General features: G+C 37.6%; 1 protein-coding gene across 6 annotated transcripts in view; it reads right to left on the bottom strand.

Moving 5' to 3' along the window:
* The window catches only part of tcf12 (transcription factor 12), a 345,003-nt gene that overhangs the window by 22,862 nt on the left and 304,297 nt on the right, over positions 1-17,844 (bottom strand). For 4 of the 6 annotated variants that reach the window (XM_073032902.1, XM_073032904.1, XM_073032907.1 and 1 more), the window contains 2 exons: positions 13,006-13,077; positions 12,322-12,528 (listed from right to left, as the gene is read on the bottom strand). In XM_073032902.1, the coding sequence (XP_072889003.1) occupies positions 12,322-12,528; positions 13,006-13,077 (279 nt within the window). The remainder of the gene's footprint in view (positions 1-12,321; positions 12,529-13,005; positions 13,078-17,844) is intronic. The other 2 variants (XM_073032903.1, XM_073032908.1) reach the window with 1 other exon arrangement.

The raw sequence follows: 17,844 nt of genomic DNA, 5'->3' as shown, positions 1-17,844 counted from the left end.
GGTGAAAATGGTGGCAGTTTTGTGGGTGAAACCACCTCGTTAATGAGAGGAGTCACAGGCGAATGGCTAGACAAGTACAAGCTAACAGGTTGACAGTCACTCAACCACGTTATAACAGTGGTGTGCAGAAGAGCATCTCTGAACGCAGAGCATGTTGAACCTTGAAATAGATGGACTACAGCAGAAGACCAAGAACATACACCCAATGGCTACTTTATTAGGCACAGAAAGTGTATAGGGTATGTAGAGTTTATGGTCATCTGCAACTGACAAAAACAAGAAAAATAACCCATGCAACTATAAACAAATTATACTCAAAGAATTAAGAGAACACAAAAACCAACTACGTTGTATCCATTTCAATGATACAACTTCATCACCAGTTTCAACACAAGATGGCGCTTCAGTGTAATTCTCATTAAGTCATGGTTATACATCACCTGAATACAGTAGATTAAAACTCTTTTGTTACCTATTTAGAAACCTCAATGGTTTTTACATGTTGGCTCACAGGTAATACTTCCTATATTACCCTGAAACTCCTGATCTCAATGTAGGGCCTTCATTTAAAAAAGCCTACTTTGCCTCCCAGTAATCTGCTTTGCTCTAGGTTTCTGTCTTTGTGTCCCCTGAAACTCACCAGGTCCAAGATTTCCACACTTCCTTTAACTTTACAGGGTACATTATAATACTGCGTAAAATCCAAAAATTAATAGGAGTAACATCCAACAGCCAGGAAAATCTAACAATCCACAAAGTCCCAAAGATGGCAGTTTATCAAATTTTACTGTACCTGTAAATTCTGAGGCAATCACTTCCTTTCATTTGAGATGCATTTGAAATTCAAATTACATAAAATTTAGTTGCTTCTTAGTTTTTGTAAAAAAAAGAGAAATATGTTAAACTACAAAAAGTTCCCCCTTTCATCAAGGTGGAGGAGCTGTGAACTATAAGGCACAGGTTTAAGGTGTGAGGGGTGAGCTTTAAAGGGAGATCTGAGGGGCAAATTCTTCTTCACTGGGTGGTGGTTAACACGAACGAACTGCCAAGAGGTAACATTGGAGACAGATACAATTACAATTTTTAATAGGTATATGGACTAACACTTGAATAGGAAATGAGTAGAGGAATACCGGTCTAATGCAAAAATAATTTGCATAGACAATCATTATGGCTAACACAAGAACTTTTCATATGTTGGTTGGCTGGCTTTATGCAAAAAAGCACAGAAATTCTTCAACTATAACAAGTTATACAACATAAATATTAGCAAGCCCTTCTGTACCCATTTCACTGACTTGACAAAATTAGGAAACAAGGACTAGTAACTACATAACTGTACTTCCTTAGAAGGTTGGCGTCATTCAATGTCTGTAGTGAGATGCTGAAGATGTTCTATAGGTCAGTTGTGGAGAGCGCCCTCTTCTTTGTGGTGGCGTGTTGGGGAGGAAGCATTAAGAAGAGGGACGCCTCACGTCTTAATAAGCTGGTAAGGAAGGCGGGCTCTGTCGTGGGCAAAGTACTGGAGAGTTTAACATCGGTAGCTGAGCGAAGGGCGCTGAGTAGGCTACGGTCAATTATGGAAAACTCTGAACATCCTCTACATAGCCCCATCCAGAGACAGAGAAGCAGTTTCAGCGACAGGTTACTATCGATGCAATGCTCCTCAGACAGGATGAAGAGGTCAATACTCCCCAATGCCATTAGGCTTTACAATTCAACCGCCAGGACTTAAGAACTTTTTAAAAGCTATTATTACTGCTTTTTGAGATAGTGATTTAGATGCATATCATATTTTTTACTGAGTTAAGTATTGTATGTAATTAGTTTTGATACAACAAGTGTATGGGACATTGGAAAAAAAAGTTGAATTTCCCCATGGGGATGAATAAAGTATCTATCTATCTATCTATCTACCTATCAATGGAAGGAGTTCAAAGGTCTCCTAGACTAATTCCTGGGAGTGATGTATGAGAAACAATTGAACCAATGAGACCTGTATTTACTTGAGTTTAGGAGAATGAGGAGGAGGATCTGTGGAAAACCATAATATTTTAAAAAGTAGTCAGCCTAGATGCAGGGAGGATGATCTCGATAACTATATAGAATTAGAGGTCACTGTCTCTGGATAAGAGACTTCTATTCAGAATTGTGATCAGAAGAAATTTCTTTAGAGAGCTGTTGAATTTTCTACCACAGAAGGCCGTGGAGGTCAAGTCATCATACATATTTAAGGTAGAGGTAGGTACGGAAGTTTGGAATTAAGTTTGGAATCAGCCATAATCGTACTGAACAGAGTAGCTGGCCTCTTATCTTGTGTTTCTATGTTCAAATCAGCTGCAGTATTAGAAAGTTTTTGAAATAATCACACTTCTACAAAGTAGGAAATCACAAAAATTATACGAAAGGGAAAAGATTCCACAGTCACGACAACTAAGAACAAATATGAGCATATTTGAAAGTTAATATTCACTGTAATGCATTCAGGTAGTTAGAATTATATATAGTCAATGTTTTCCAGGATTAGTTGCTTTGCAAGAAGACAGATGTTCAATTTTATTTGAACTATCTTATTTTACAACTTGCAGAGGTTCTTATTTGAATGTTGTTCAAACTACAGGTTGAGTACCCCTTATCCAAAATGCTTGGGGCCAGAAGTGTTTTTGGATTTTTTCCAGATTTTGGAATATATAAGGAGATAGGTTGGTATCGCCATTGTTTCCAACTCTGAATTTCTTTGCTACCAGTAAGCAGATTTTGTCTTACACTTGTTCATCACATATATGTAGTTAACAATAAAACATATTCCCATACCATTAATATAATGAAAATATAATGAGTGCAGCACAACAAAAGCAGCACAGCAACATCAGAATACCTGAATCATTTGTTGAATTATAACAAATAGCGGAAGGTTTTCAGTCTCCACCTATAATGCTGTGTTTTGATTAAAAGGTTACAGTACACCGTATTTGTGTTTTCCTTTTTTCAGGTTTATAAGGTATAAAAACAACCAGCAATGTAAACTTGTTCTAGTGTTAAGGTTTTCATCAGCAATAATCTTGGCAAACTCATCAATGAACTTCTCTGCTGCTTTTGTGATCAGCAGATGCTTGATCTTTACATTTTTTAAATCTTTAAAAATTTAATGTCATGCTTTTCTTAAACTTCTGCAACCAGCCTGCTGAATATTCACAATTTCCTTCAATTTTCAGTTCGCCTTGATAGATCCTTGCTTGTTTCATAATCAGCAAAGCATTGAGCAGCATATATTAACTCTGATGCTGATGAATCCACTCTTTCAATACATTTCAAGATCTTCATTTTTGGTTTATGTAGATTTTTAGAAATTTTTTTATTAACTTCTTTTCATTATATACTTGAAGTCACTTCTTAGAATTACGCGTAACCTGGGATTCTTCCCAGTGCCTTGTGGAATTTTCTATTGCCATGTTAGCACACACACAAAAAAGTAGATCTGAAAGTTTTTCGGAATTTTGGTTTTTCAGATAAAGGGTACTCAACCTGTATTAGTCATGAAATCTAGAAGCAGAGACCTAGACTTCCGGTTAAAAATCCTATAATATTATCTTAGCAAACAATGGAAGACTAATATCCTCTATCAATCAATGTTTAGTTTATCCAGTTCATTATTTGTGGTCATTATGACATCCAAATCAATTGGTTATGAACAAAATCACAGACCAGAATGAAAATTCTATGAACCACCACTTTTTCCACCACCTGTATTTCACAAGGACTTGTTCACAGTGATAAAATGGACAATCATTTTTTCCAAACTACATAACACAAACAATGGGTGGAACTACATCAACAGGCGTGCAAACAATGCTGTCTCAGAGCAGAAATCTGTCCTGCAAGGCCTGAAAGTTCAGTTCATTAGCACAGCTGACAGTCTGAGTTTAGGCCACTGCTCACATATTTATCCATACTTCATGATGAAATATTGAAGCACAAGGTGTTCTCTAGAAAAGAAAATATAGCCCCACTCAAATTATACACCATTTATTCTTTGTATGGCATGACAAACAGCCATAAAAGTAGACAGCATGGTAGCACATCACTTTATTGCACCAGCAACCCGGTTCAATTCCCACTGTTGTCTGTAAGGAGTTTGTACGTTCACCTGCAACTATACTTGTTTCCTCTGTGTGCTTCGGTTTCCTCCCACATTCCAAAGACATAGGGGTTAGTAGGTTAGTTAGTCACATACATGTAATTGGGCCAGAAGGGCCTGTTACCCGGCATCTCTAAATTAAAAAAACATTGCAAAATAAAAATCCCAAATACTTCCATTAACTTTCCCTCCTGCTCCTTTATATTAACATCATTTGCTGTGTACTGTTGCATTAAACAGATACAATGTGTAATCTCAACACCATCTGGAAAGTCTTGAATACATTTTCATTTAATTTTGCTTTCTTGATAACTGCACTATTATATTAATATCAAGAACTCCTCTAAAATTGCATTTATATGTCACTTTGCTTTGGATTCTTTTTAAGTGAACAGCTTCCACTTATGTGCAAGTAATTTAACTTATTATTGCTTTCAAATCAAGAAGCAGGCTCTTTGGGTTCAAAGTGGTTCATTTACAATTTGTAGTATTGAAAATAATTGTTCTCTATAAAGTCTAAGCACACTTTCCTCTCTAATCATTTCTTGCACCATTGCTCCATTCAACATCACTAAAATAATTTATCTAGGAAGGGAAATGGATAGCTCAGAGAATGCTTAGGATTGGTCATGAAGGAACAGACTATAATAAAACCAACTGAGCTCCATTCACAAGTAGGACTCACTATTTTGAGGAAGTATTTTGCAATTTTGTACTTAAGAGTTAGTACACTGCAAGGTTACACACTTCCACAATGTCAGGAATTCTGAGAACATTGATTTCCCGAACTTCTGGTAATGCCCCCTCCTTCACCATTCCCCATCCCTTTTTCTCTCTCTTACTTCATCTCCTTGCCCGCCCATTGCCTCCCTCAGGTGCTCCTCCCCCCTTTTCTTTCTTCTATTGCCTTCTGTCCTCTCTTGTTAGATTCCCCCTTCTCCAGCCCTGTATCTCTTCACCAGCTTCCCAGCTCTTTACTTCACTCCTCCCCACTCCTAGTTTCACCTATCATCTTGCGTTTCTTCCTCCCCTCCCTCCTAACTCCAACTCATCTTTTTTCTCCAGTCCCGCTGAAGGGTCTTGGCCTGAAAAGTTGACGGTACATTTTTCCACAGATGCTACCTGGCCTGCTGAGTTCCTCCAGCATTTTGTGTGTGGTGCTGAGCCTTTAGTTGCCCTACTTGTTACAAGACTAATCATGTCTCGCTATTCTTCAATGCTTTATAAATTAAATTCTCACAAATTCATTATTCAGTAGTAATCTTAACTGAATGTATGTTTTAATCTGAGCTAATTCACCTATCACTTTCAGTTTTAATGCACAGGAACGCAAGAGGCTGCAGAAGGTTGTAGACTCAGCCAGCTCCATCACGGGCACAAGCCCCTCTATTACTGAGGACATCTTCAAGAGGCGGTACAGCAAGAAGGCGGTGTTCATCTCTAAAGACCCTCACCATCAGGGACATGTCCTCTTCTCATTGCTATCATCAGGGAGATGGTATAGGGGCCTGCGGACCCAACACTCAATGATTCAGAAACTGCTTCTTCCCTCTGTCAGATTTCTGAACAGTCCATGAACAAAAACTCATCTTTATTTTATTGTACAATTTACTTTGTAATTTAAACTAATCATGTCTTTGGACTGTACTGCTACCATAAAACAACGAAGTTCATGTCATACAAGATTAGAATCAGGTTTACTATCTCCAGCATGTGTCATGGAACTTGTTAAGTTAGCAGCAGCAGTACAATGCAATACATGATAAAATAGAAAGAAGAGAAAAATAAGTAAACCAATTATAGTGTGTGTATATATATATACACACACACACACATATACGTATACCGAATATATTAAAATAGTTAAATATATATTAAAAAAGTGAGATATGTTCACGAGGAATCATATGGTAGAGGGGAAGAGGCTGTTCCTGAATCACTGAGTGATGGTAATAATAAACCTGATCCTGAAAATGCACCTGCTAGAGGTTAGTACCTGGTAATCAGCAGAGGACCCAAGACCATAACTAGGAATGTAAACTAGAACTATAAACAAAACATTTTGCATCTTTGAAACGGGTATGTTTCTTTTTCGCACACATTTTTCCTTTTAAAGCAAACTTTAAAAATACTTCAAATATTTCTTAGGAACTTTTGTGTCTAGACATTCTAAAAATTTGGGAAACAACCAAGTACCACTGAAAACCTATTTCCCCACACCTGGCTCTGCCAGACTCTCAAAGAACACTTCAAAATGTGCTTGCACAGAAAGAAGATTCTTCAGAGACAAGGCAATGGGTCACAAAATTTGTGCTTGCTTCAGATCTCAAATAGAGCTCTCCACAACACAGGATCTCCATGGCAGGTGCAACCCTCTTCATCAATGTGAACCCAGATGCCCAGAAGGCACAATAAATTAAGTACATATATAAGTGAATTGACATTCAAAATAAACAGCAAACAGTTAAGGCTTTCACTTAATAATGAATTCATGTGGGAACTCAATCACCAAAGCAGTGGGAAAAGAAGTCAGGATAGCATATTCTCTAAAGACATCATTAAGTATATTCTCCTCAAACTGGGTGAATTTAGAGACTGTTGAGCAAAAATACAATTTTGATCAATTTTCAAAAAAATCTTCACACATGCTTTGGAACATAAACATACAATTAAAGTGGATAAATTAAACATGAAAAATAACATTTTAAAAGGCTATAAACACCTGTATGTTGATGAGGTTGCATCTGGAATATTATGTGAAGTACTGGTCACCATTTCATAGAAAGGACGTGATTAAGCTAAAGAGGTACAGAAAGGATTCACAAGGATGTTGCCAAAACTGGAGGGCTTACATTACAAAGAGAGGCTGGATCAAATGATTTCCCTAGTGTTGAGGTATGACCCTACAGAAATCTATAGTATCAAGAGGGGCACAGATGGATTGTCACAGTCTTAGGATAGGGGAGCCTAAAACTAGAAGGCATGAGCTTAAAGATGTAGGAGGAGAAGGTGGTAAGATTCAAAGGGGATCCAAGAGGCAAGCCGTTTTTACACAGAGGATGGTGGGTACCAGCTCTCTACTTCATCCCTCCCCACCATCCCATGTTACTTCACTCCTGATGAAGGGTTTCGGCCCGAAACGTCGTCACTACCTCCTCTCATAGGTGCTGCCTGGCCTGCTAAGTTCTGCCAGCATTTTGTGTTTTTATTTATTTCCAGCATCTGCAGATTCACTCGTGTGCCTTAGAATGTTGTGTGCAGTTCTGACCATGAGTGAAGAGGACAATCATCAGAATGTTGCCTGGAATAGGGGCTTTAGTTAGAAGGAGAGACCAGATCGTCTCTCAAGTGTCTGAAGCTGAAGGTGACATTATAGAAATTTATGAAATTTTAAGGGGCATAGGTAGGAGAGCTAATTAGTCTTTTTCCAAGGGAAGGGGAGACAAAACTAGAGGGCATAGATTTAAAGATGATCTGAGGGGAAGGGTGAGGGTGATGAGTATATGGAACAAGCAGTCAGAGGACATGATAGAAGCTGGTCTAATCAGTTTTTAAGAAGTTTCTGGACAGATACATGGATACGAAAGGAATTAAGGGATAAGAGGCAAATTCAGGGAAATAGGCTTGGCATAAACAGGCACATCAGTTGACTTGGAGGAATTGTGCTGAAGGGCCTGTTTCTGTGCTCTGCGAACCCATGACATTTCATTTCACATTTTCCTTCAGTTATGATGGGTTGCTTAAAGCGACACAAGCCATTTAATCGGACTATGAGATTCAAAGTATAAAATGACCATTAAATGTTATTATTTTAGATTCATATTACTTCAAATGCCTTTCTGCAAGATATTTTTAATACTGGTCTAAACATCGGTGAAAATGCAGTAAATGAGTTTTTATATACTTTTCAAGCATAAGATGGTAAGTAACCGATAAACACTGGGAAAAATTTATATTATTCCCCATTTCTTAGTTGTATGCATTTATACACATAAATATCCCAATTGCCCTTACATCATTTTTTTCACAATTTATATTTGTACTGAGAAAATATAATTGAAGGTTTAGGCACAACTAAACATTACTGCAACCAAGTTACTGCTGTATTAATGTTAAACACTGCCTTAAAATCTAAGGTGGCTTTTGGGGCATTTCATATTATGTATCTTCCAAAAAAAATCTTCATACAAAACCTTGCCAACTCTTCATAAATGGAGATATATTTGGAATCAATCTGTCCTGACACCAGAAAATAAAACAAAGCAAAACAGGAAAAAAATATATCTTGTCTTGAAGTCTGCCAACTGGATTTTTTTTTGGCCTTTAAAAGTTTTAGACCAAAATTTAGAAATACAAAATAGAAAGTTGACATTCAGCCAGATATGTGTTTCTCAAGGATCTCAAGCTCTTTGATGTTGACTGCTCTAGAATAAATTGTTGCCAAATGTAGGAATGAGACTGAAAACAGATCTGATGAAATCAAATTTTTATAGCAATGAATCCAACTGCGTTGTAAAAGGGTGAGACTTCATAACTTGGTGAAATGTGAAAACTAACTAATGGAACATATTTTCAACATTTTTCTTCCATTAACTTCAACTGCTGTGAACTTCCAAAAGTTCCCCAAAAGAATCTGCACCTAGGATATGAGCTGTGGAAGAGAAAAGAAAAGCACAGGCAACAGACTGCAAATGGCTGACCACTCATCCTGAAAGTGAGTCACAGATATAGGTGGGGCAAGCACTGGAGGAGTTTACTGTACAGCTGGGGTGGGCAAATTTAGTAGAAATAGGAGGAGGAGAGGAGTCTGCTGATATAAAGGCCTCCTTTCTCCAATACAATGTAAGGAAAAGGTCTCAAAGTTCACTGGCAAGAGAGACACGTAATGAAAAAGGGCTAGGAAGCAAATGGACCAGAGTTTGCCATATGTTACCACCAATTTTATCCCCTTTTGATGAAAATAATTAATTTTTTTGAATAATTGTCTATACTTGTTTTAAGAGACAACAAAGTAATCTGATGATTGAAATTTATCAATAGTTCCCACATTTTGAAGACAAGATCATTTTGATTAATTAATTCTATTCAGGAACAAATTTATGAATTGTTTGCTTCAGTAGATTATTTCCACTACAGCTGTGTTCAAATCTCTTTTCAATAAAAAGCTCAATTTCATAACCACAAATTAAACATTATATTCCATTAGTTCTCATCTATGCTCGTGTCCTCTTGGCTACTGCAAACTTTCAACGTGATTTCCTCAGCTTCTGCAATGAAGATCATTTTGCCCGCCTTATCCATTTGATCCATAACGTTTTGAAGAAAACCAATGTGCCAGTTGTTATACATCTGGAAAAATTATGAGCATAAACTGAAAATTCTCTATGGGAGTCTGTTTCCCCCATATACTAAATTTCACAAGGCAGTTATTTCTCCAACAAAAACAAATTGCAGGTGTGGTTTGTCACCAGCATGCCATTCACTAGGACTAGATATCTAGGACAAGGCATATCTTTTTCCACACAAACCAGTCAAAGAACACGATTTTCTGCTAGAATTTCTGGTTTAACGAGAAGCACAGTCGCAAATAAATATTTGAAATTGTATCAGCACTTCAGCTATATTACAGGATAGATCCAGGTACCTATATAAGAAGGACTGCCGTAGTTCGTGGTGCTACATCAGCATATTCCCGAGGACAAACGGGATGAGCAATAAGCTGTCAACAATGCTCATATTGTTAAAAGTGGGTCAGAAAGCTCTGCAGACGCAAATTGTGTTACTTCATTTTCCACATCTTAGACCATAAGACATAGGAGCAGAATTCTCCCATTCAGCCCTTCAAGGCTGCTCCACCATGCCATCAATGGCTGATTTATTGCCCTTTCTCGAGGTCCCATGTGCCACCTAGGCACTAAGCGTTCAGACAATGACCCCTTTCTCCTACCTTCTCCCGTAATTTTTGACACCTTGACTAAACAAGAACCATTGCTTTAAACATACTCAATGATTTGCCCTCCACAGCCATCTGTGGCAATAATTGAGGCTGTGCTCTCTGGTCCTAGAACATCCTACAACAGGAAACATCCTCTCCACATCTACTCTAACTAGGAGTTTCAATACTCATAGGTTCCAATGACATCCTCCCTCAGTTTTCTAAACTCCAGTAAATTCAGGCTTAGAGCTATCAAACATTCCTCAAATGTTAACCTTTTTATTCCTGGAATCATTCCCATTAACCTCTCTGTAGCTTCTCCAATGCCAGCACATCTTTTCTGAGATAAGGGGCCCAAAACTGCTCACAATACTCCAACAACAACACACACAAAATGCTGGTGGAACACAGCAGGCCAGGCAGCATCGATAGGGAGAAACGCTGTCAACAATACTCCAAACATATTCTGATCAATGCTTTATAAAGCCTCAGCATTGCTTTTATATTCTTGTCCTCTCAGAGTAGGTTTTAACTATGCACTATGCTGTTGGGCAGAGTATGAGCTATCATAACTGTACTAACAATATCTGCAACATGAAACATCTTTATCCAGCAAGTTATTTAAACAGCAAATAGCAAAACAAATGAAACAAGGTGATTTTTCACATTGTTCTCACAGGCATTTGCTGTTTCTCACTAAATTTGGCAGAGTCAGTGATGTTTCAGAAAATATCGAGCAGGTGGCTACTCAAGAACATAAACCACTTAATAAATAACACTGATTCTCTGCAATGATTTCACCACACAAAATTAATCTTCTTTAATTAAAAAATCAAAAGTTTTATGATTTACACATTGCAATTATATTATGTGCATGCTTAAATTCTCTTAAAACTTAAATTTAAACTTAACTTTGATACATATGTGAATTTCTTCTAGGAAAAAGTAGGAAAAGATAAAATTAATTTGGAATGACAGCTTTAAATTACCTATATCCTCAGTCAAAAAGCCTGCAGTCCTTTTGGGCACTGCTGGCACTGACCTCTGAATGGAAGCTTGAAACTTTCAAGCAAGTGTGCAGAAAGGCACAAGTCATTAACTTCTATATAGTTAACTATTAAGCTCCAATGCTGGATGTGGAGTCCAACAGTAAAGCATAGGCCTTCACTTTCACAGGCTAGACTTGGAACAGGCTCAGTAGCTCCATTTATTCAATGAGAAGGCTCTGGGGTATTTTAAATGCATTTGTTTTGCTCTGCATTTGCAATTTTTAAGTTTAAAAATAATTTATATATTTGATAGCCAGTTTAGCACTGATATAGTCCAACCATTCCTTCATTTCAACAGGATTTACAATTAAGTGCCCACACTGTGTACACTCTCACCAGTCACCAAAGTAAGTATGCACCTCTGGGCATGTTCAAAGTGACAGCAGATTTAACATTCAGCAGGCACGTGCATACAAACCACTTATAAGTTTTCCAGAGCAATATAGTTGAGCAGAAACAGCAAACAGGTATCAGCAAATTTTTATCAAGATAACGCCAGTCACATTCAGTATTTGCAACAAAATGTTTGATATTAAATAAGGTGGACAAGCAACCTGCACATCACCTTCAATAAATTTATAGCAAGTTAAAAACAAACTATTTTGCTCAAATTAGAATGCAACAGATACCAAATATTAAATAAGAAAACTGTCCATAAGGGTAGAGGATTGCTGGATTGGGGAGCAAATCAGAACTGACTTAATAGAGATTTCAAAGCATAAACAATTAGTGACTAACTCAACAGGAACATGCATTCTATTTTCTATGGCTACTCTACAGCCAAAAATTTACTTGCTGAAAATCTGAAGCAGTTTTTTAAAAACTGTAATCAATCACAGTCACATTGGAAGATAATATAAAATGACATTGTGGATTTCGTCTGCAGCACAAACACTTGTATGTGCAACAGTGTATAAAACTATGTAGTTACACTTTTGGATGTGGTTAGTCATAATCATTCACTGAACTAAATCTTAAAAACTTGTCTGTACGCAGAACAAAGTATATTTGTACAAAGCAAAGAGATACCTCTCAATCAATTCCAAAAGTAGTGGTGCACCACTTCTTCATATGGGGATTTTTGGTTTAGGTTTGTGTTGACAAAAATAAAACAATGGCTCTAGGAGTAATTTCTTCGAGGATTACTAATTGTATGTTTCTGCCACAAATAAAATTAACTTGTGTTAATACAAAATTACCATTGATGCTTGTCGACTGGATGTTACCAGTGCAGATGCTCCAAAGTTTGAATTCAGTCCTCCAATTGGCCCATTTTGTGATGGTCCCAGTAAACTATGCATGTCACCATGGCCACCAGACATGCTAGTTGAAGGCCCAACAGCGTGGTTTCTGAGAACGTGGATGGCATCATCTAATCTGTCTAGACGATCCTCCATCCGAGTTTGCTGTCAAGAAACAAGATATTAAATGAAGACATCTGCTAAGGCATCAACTCTGATAAGGTAAACTCAGAGCTGGTGGTTTAATAGGTATGTCATGAATAAAGAATGAAAAAAATAGCAACAGAACAAATGGTTTCAACAGCAGCCACAGGCATTTGGAATATGTTTCAAATTATAAATAGGATATCTGGGGAAAGGAAAATTTCAAAAAAAGTGCACATTAAAGGCAATTTTGAAAAAGCAATTTGATCAGTTGTAATTTTCTCAACACAAGAAAGAAATATTGAGATGGTACTTCTGTTCCTTGACATGCTTCTTTCTTGGATATGTATCTTCAAATAAATCAAAATGGTTAAAACAGAAAATATGGATCTAAGCCAGAAGAAAAATACTGTTTGGCATATTGTTGTAATTCATGCAGATGGTCTACAGGTCTAGAACAGTAAACCAGGAAATGCACCACTGAAAGAGAAGTAGTACCTCACAGACATCCTTTAAGAAAGACATTGCATCTTGCAAATGCTCATGAAGTTGCTGTTCAACCCGGTTTTTCTGGTAAAGCCAAGACATAACAGAAAGCAAAATGCATTAATACTAATACCACAAAAGCAAAGCAAACCCAATAACTCAAGTGAATTAATGCTGAAGTTACAACTTGATTAGACAAAGAGGAGAAATTTAACGGGTAACATTGATCTCTCTTGATGTTCAAAATACAAAGGAAACCGTCATCCCCTGTTTTTGTGCAACATAGGCAAAATGCTGGAGAACTCAACATTCGACATTTATAGTGGGAAATGAACAGTTAGCATTTCGGACCAAGACCAAGATCTGTACTGGAAAGAGGGCAGGGGTCAGAATAAAAGGGTTGGGAAAGAAGGAAGTGTATGATCTGGCAGGTAATCATTGTATCCTGGTGAGAGGGAGCAGATAGGAAGGAAGGTGGGAAGAGCTGGGGGGGGGTGCGAAGAGAAGTAAATGGTGTGACAAACTGGGAGGTGATTGATGGAAGAGATAAAGGACTGAAGAAGAAAGAATCTGATGGGACAGGAGGGCAGATCACTGGAAAAAGAGGAGGTGGTTGGGAAAAAAAGTGATGGAGATGCAAGTGTTGCACAGGTCATGAGAGTGAGGCAGGGAAAAGTGAAGTGGTAAGGAGCCAGAGGGATAAAAGAAAATAAGGGGGGGGGGGGAGAGAAGGTAGGTAGACTGAGAGGAGCAGTCATCAGTGGTTAGGTATCATTGTTATCTCATCAGGTCTGAGACTAACAAGATAGATTACCGAATGTTCTCCAACTGTGGATATACATGCCAGTCTGAGAATGGACATGTAATTAAAATGGCTGGCCAACAGAAGATTCTAGATGTTACAGTGGACAGAGTTAAGGTGCTCAATGAAATGATCACCAATATGTGCCTGGTCTGACCGATGTAAAAGAGGCTGCATGCGATACAAAACTTGACCCTGCACGTTTGCCCTCACTCAATCCAACCTCCCTGAAATAATTGGGATAGGTTCTTCTTGTCCCCACCAGCTGGTGCACCTCACACTCCCCCTGCTTTTTTATTCTAGACTCTTGTCTTTTTTCTTTTCAGTTCAGATAAAGAGTATCACCTGAAAAATCGACTGTTCATTTTCCTTCATAGATGCTGCCTGACATTTTGAGTCCCTCCAGTACTTTGTGAGTCATATTTCCAGAATTTGCAGTCTCTTGAGGCCCCTATTTCAGTATTGCAAATCTCAATGCAGAAACGAAGAGGAGGGTGGGTGGTAGCTTCAAATTTGGTTTCCACTAATAATTACTTTGAATTTTATTTGCTCATTGCTTGGAAAAAATCTCACAACCAGAGAGTAATATCCTATTATTCCAGTTAGCTTGCAGTAGTCTTGTAATAAAATGGTGTTGTTTAACATGGGATAGCAATTGATACCAATTAACTAAAAAAAAATTTAAAAACTGAAGATTTCTATGCTCACCATGCTTCCCCCAAAATCCCCATTAAGCAATAGAGAATACTCAAGAACCACATTCCTGTTAAAATTAGGTCATGGTGTTACAATGAAAATCCTTTCCTGCATGTGCTTAAAATATCCTTCTTCTGAATTACGACAGAAAGAAAGTGAACCTCTTAAGATGGATCTAAACTTTCAAAAATTATAATTGTTTTAATAAACTCAGAAGACTTTCCAGTGATTCAGATGATAGTGAGGAAAAATGTTCGGCTTAGATCTTCATGCTGAAAATTAGTTAACACTGGAATAAATAGGTTGTGGTCACTTACAGTGCCTATAAAAAGCATTCACCACCACCCCCACCGGCAGATTTCATATTTTATTGTTTTACAACATTGAATCACAGTGGATTTCATTTTGCTTTTTTTTACAAAAAACACTGATCACCAGAAAAAGACTCTATTATGTCAAACTGAAAACAAATTTCTACAAATTGGCCAAAATTTATGACAATTATTAAACATAAGTGATAGTATAATTACTCACATCATTGAAGTCAGAATTTAGATAAAGCACCTTTGGCAGCAATTACAGCCTCGAGTCTTTGTGGATAGGTCTCTATCAGCTTTGCACATCTGGATACTTCCCATTCTTCTTTACAAAACTGCTCAAGCTCTGTCAGATTACTGGGGGATTGTGAGTTAACAGCCTTTTCAAGTCCAACCACAAATTCTCAATTGGATTGCGATCTGGACTCTGACTTGGCCACTCCAGGACATTAACTTTGTTGCTGTTGTAAAGACATTAACTTTGGCTTTATGCTTGAGGTCACTGTCTTGCTGGGAAACATTTCTTCTCCGAAGTTGCAGTTCTCTTGCAGACTGCATCAGGTTTTCCTCCCAAATTTCCCTGTATTTTTTGCACTCTTTTTACCCTCCATCTTCAGAAGCCTTCCAGGGCCTGATGCAGTGAAGCATACCACAGAATGATGCAGCCAGCACCATGTTTCACGATAGGAATGGTGTGTTTTTGATGATGTGCAGTGTTTGGCTTATGACAAACATAGCATTTAGTCTGTTGGCCAAATAGCTTAATTTTGGTTTAATCAGATCATAGAACATTCTAACGTCTGACTTCAGTCTCTCAGGTGCCTTCTGAAAAACTCTAACCGAGATTTAATTTGAGTATTTTTTTCCCAAACAGTGGCTTTCTCTGTCACTTCCCCATAAAGCTGCGACTGGTGAAGCACCTGGGTAACAGTTGTTATATGTGCAGTCTCTTCCATCTCAGTCACTGAAGCTTGAGACTCCTCCAGAGTTGTCATAGGTATCTTGGTGGCCTCCCTCACTAGTAGCCTTCTTGCACAATCACTCAGTTTTTGAGGACAGCCTGCTCTAGGCAGATATACAGTTGTGCCACGTTCTTTCCATTTCTTTATGATTGACTTAACTCAACTCCAAGGGACATTCAGTGACTTGGAAATTTTCTTTTACCCCTCTCTTGACTTGTACTTTTGAAACTTTTTCTTGGATTGCTTGGAGTGTTCTTTTGTCTTCATGGTGTAGTTTTTGCCAGGATACTTACTCACCAGCAGTTGGATCTTCCAGATACAGGTGTTATTTTACTACAATCAATTGAAACACCTTGACTACACACAGGTAACTGCCACTTAACTTATTATGTAACTTCTAAAACCAATTGGCTGTACCAGTGATGATTTGGTGTGTCATGTTAAAGGGAGTGAATGCTTATACAATCAACTATTTTATATTTGTAATTAATTTAGAACACTTTGTAGAGATCTATTTTCACTTTGAGACGAAAGAGTCTTTTTCAATTGTTAAGGTGTCATAAAAGCCAAATTAAATCCGCTGTGACTCAATGTTGTAAAATAATAAAATATGAAAACTTCTAAGGAGGGGCAAATTCTTTTTTTTTAAACAGGCAATGTAGATGTTTCTGTCAAAGAAAAATGCAGTTTCTGGAGGCATCTAATGTATCTAAAATTAGGTCTTAAAAGTAATCAACCAAAGTAGTTAGTGTCTGACTTTTATAAACTAAACTTAATTTAAGCTCCTTCCTGCTTATAAAAGGCTCAAAGCACAAAAGACATTCACTCTGCTCATCTCTGTGAAATAGGTCTAATTACGTCATTCCCTTGCTCCTTCTCTCAAGTGCTGCAAGTTTTACAAGTATGTATGTATTAATTTCTCTTATGCAAGTACATACTGAATATTTCCACTACACATTTAAGCTATGAATTCTATCAGTAATTTACTATGTCAATAATTCAACTCATCTCTCCCATTCTTCCTTGTCAATTGATATAAATTTGTGACCCTTTATAGTCAATCTGTCTGCCACTGAAAATTGTTTCTTGGTTCCGTGTATGTTAACAAAATCTTTTATAGTGAATATACCCAACTTTCTCTATAACCATATCAAGTTCACTAACTTCTGCACAAGCGAAGCTCTTCATTCCTGAAATCTTTGCAATAGATATCCTTTAAACCTGCTCAAGACATTTGACCTCCATCCTGCAGTGGGGTGCCAAGATCTGAACAGTATCATGGCTGAGGTCATTTGTAAAGACTTGGCATGATTTTTTTCTTTTAATTCTTTTCTTCTGCATCCACAGCCCATATTCCAATATACCCTAAGAACAACTTTATTAACATGTTCTGTGGCATATGAACACAATTAGGGACATGTTCCAGTTTTAAACATTCTACTTTACCTCACCCAACCTCCTCTTAGAGGGTGGGAATTAGTGGGAAGCTAAACAATGAGACCAAGGCACATTATCATAAGAGGAAAAAAAACACTAAAGTTTATAAAACACTATACTTTAATGAAGTTTGTGTCAATTTTGTTATTGTAGGTTGTAACAGCATTTAAAAAGAATAATTTTAAGTAACTATTAAGAATTTTACTGTGTCTATCCATTTTCCAAATTGTAGGGAAAATTCGCAACTCTTTTTAATATAGCAATGTGGTCTTCACAGGCTGAACCAGCAGATAATTGCCCTTAACATTATGCTGAACTACCTTCTTACCCTGTTGCAGTCCTTGAGGTGTGGGTATACCAACAATGCTATAAAAGAGGGAGATACACGATTTTGAGCCAACAATGGTGAAGGAACAGCAATATATTTCCAAGTCAGGCTGGTGTGAAGTTTGGGGTGAACCAGGAGGTGATGGGTTTGGTAGGTACTGCCTACGGAGTACTGGTAAGTTGCTGCAGTACATCCCGTAGATGATACAAAATTACTGCAACTGTATATTAGAGGTGGAGTGAGTGGATGGTAGTTATGGAATGCCGGTCAAACGGGTTTCTAGTTCCTGTATAGTGGCGTCAAGTTCTT

This window comes from Hemitrygon akajei, chromosome 30, assembly GCF_048418815.1.
Source record: "Hemitrygon akajei chromosome 30, sHemAka1.3, whole genome shotgun sequence".
In the NCBI taxonomy this organism is placed as follows: Eukaryota; Metazoa; Chordata; class Chondrichthyes; order Myliobatiformes; family Dasyatidae; genus Hemitrygon; species Hemitrygon akajei.
The sequence above is the reverse complement of the archived record's forward strand: the minus strand, read 5'-3'. Positions and strand labels throughout refer to the sequence as shown.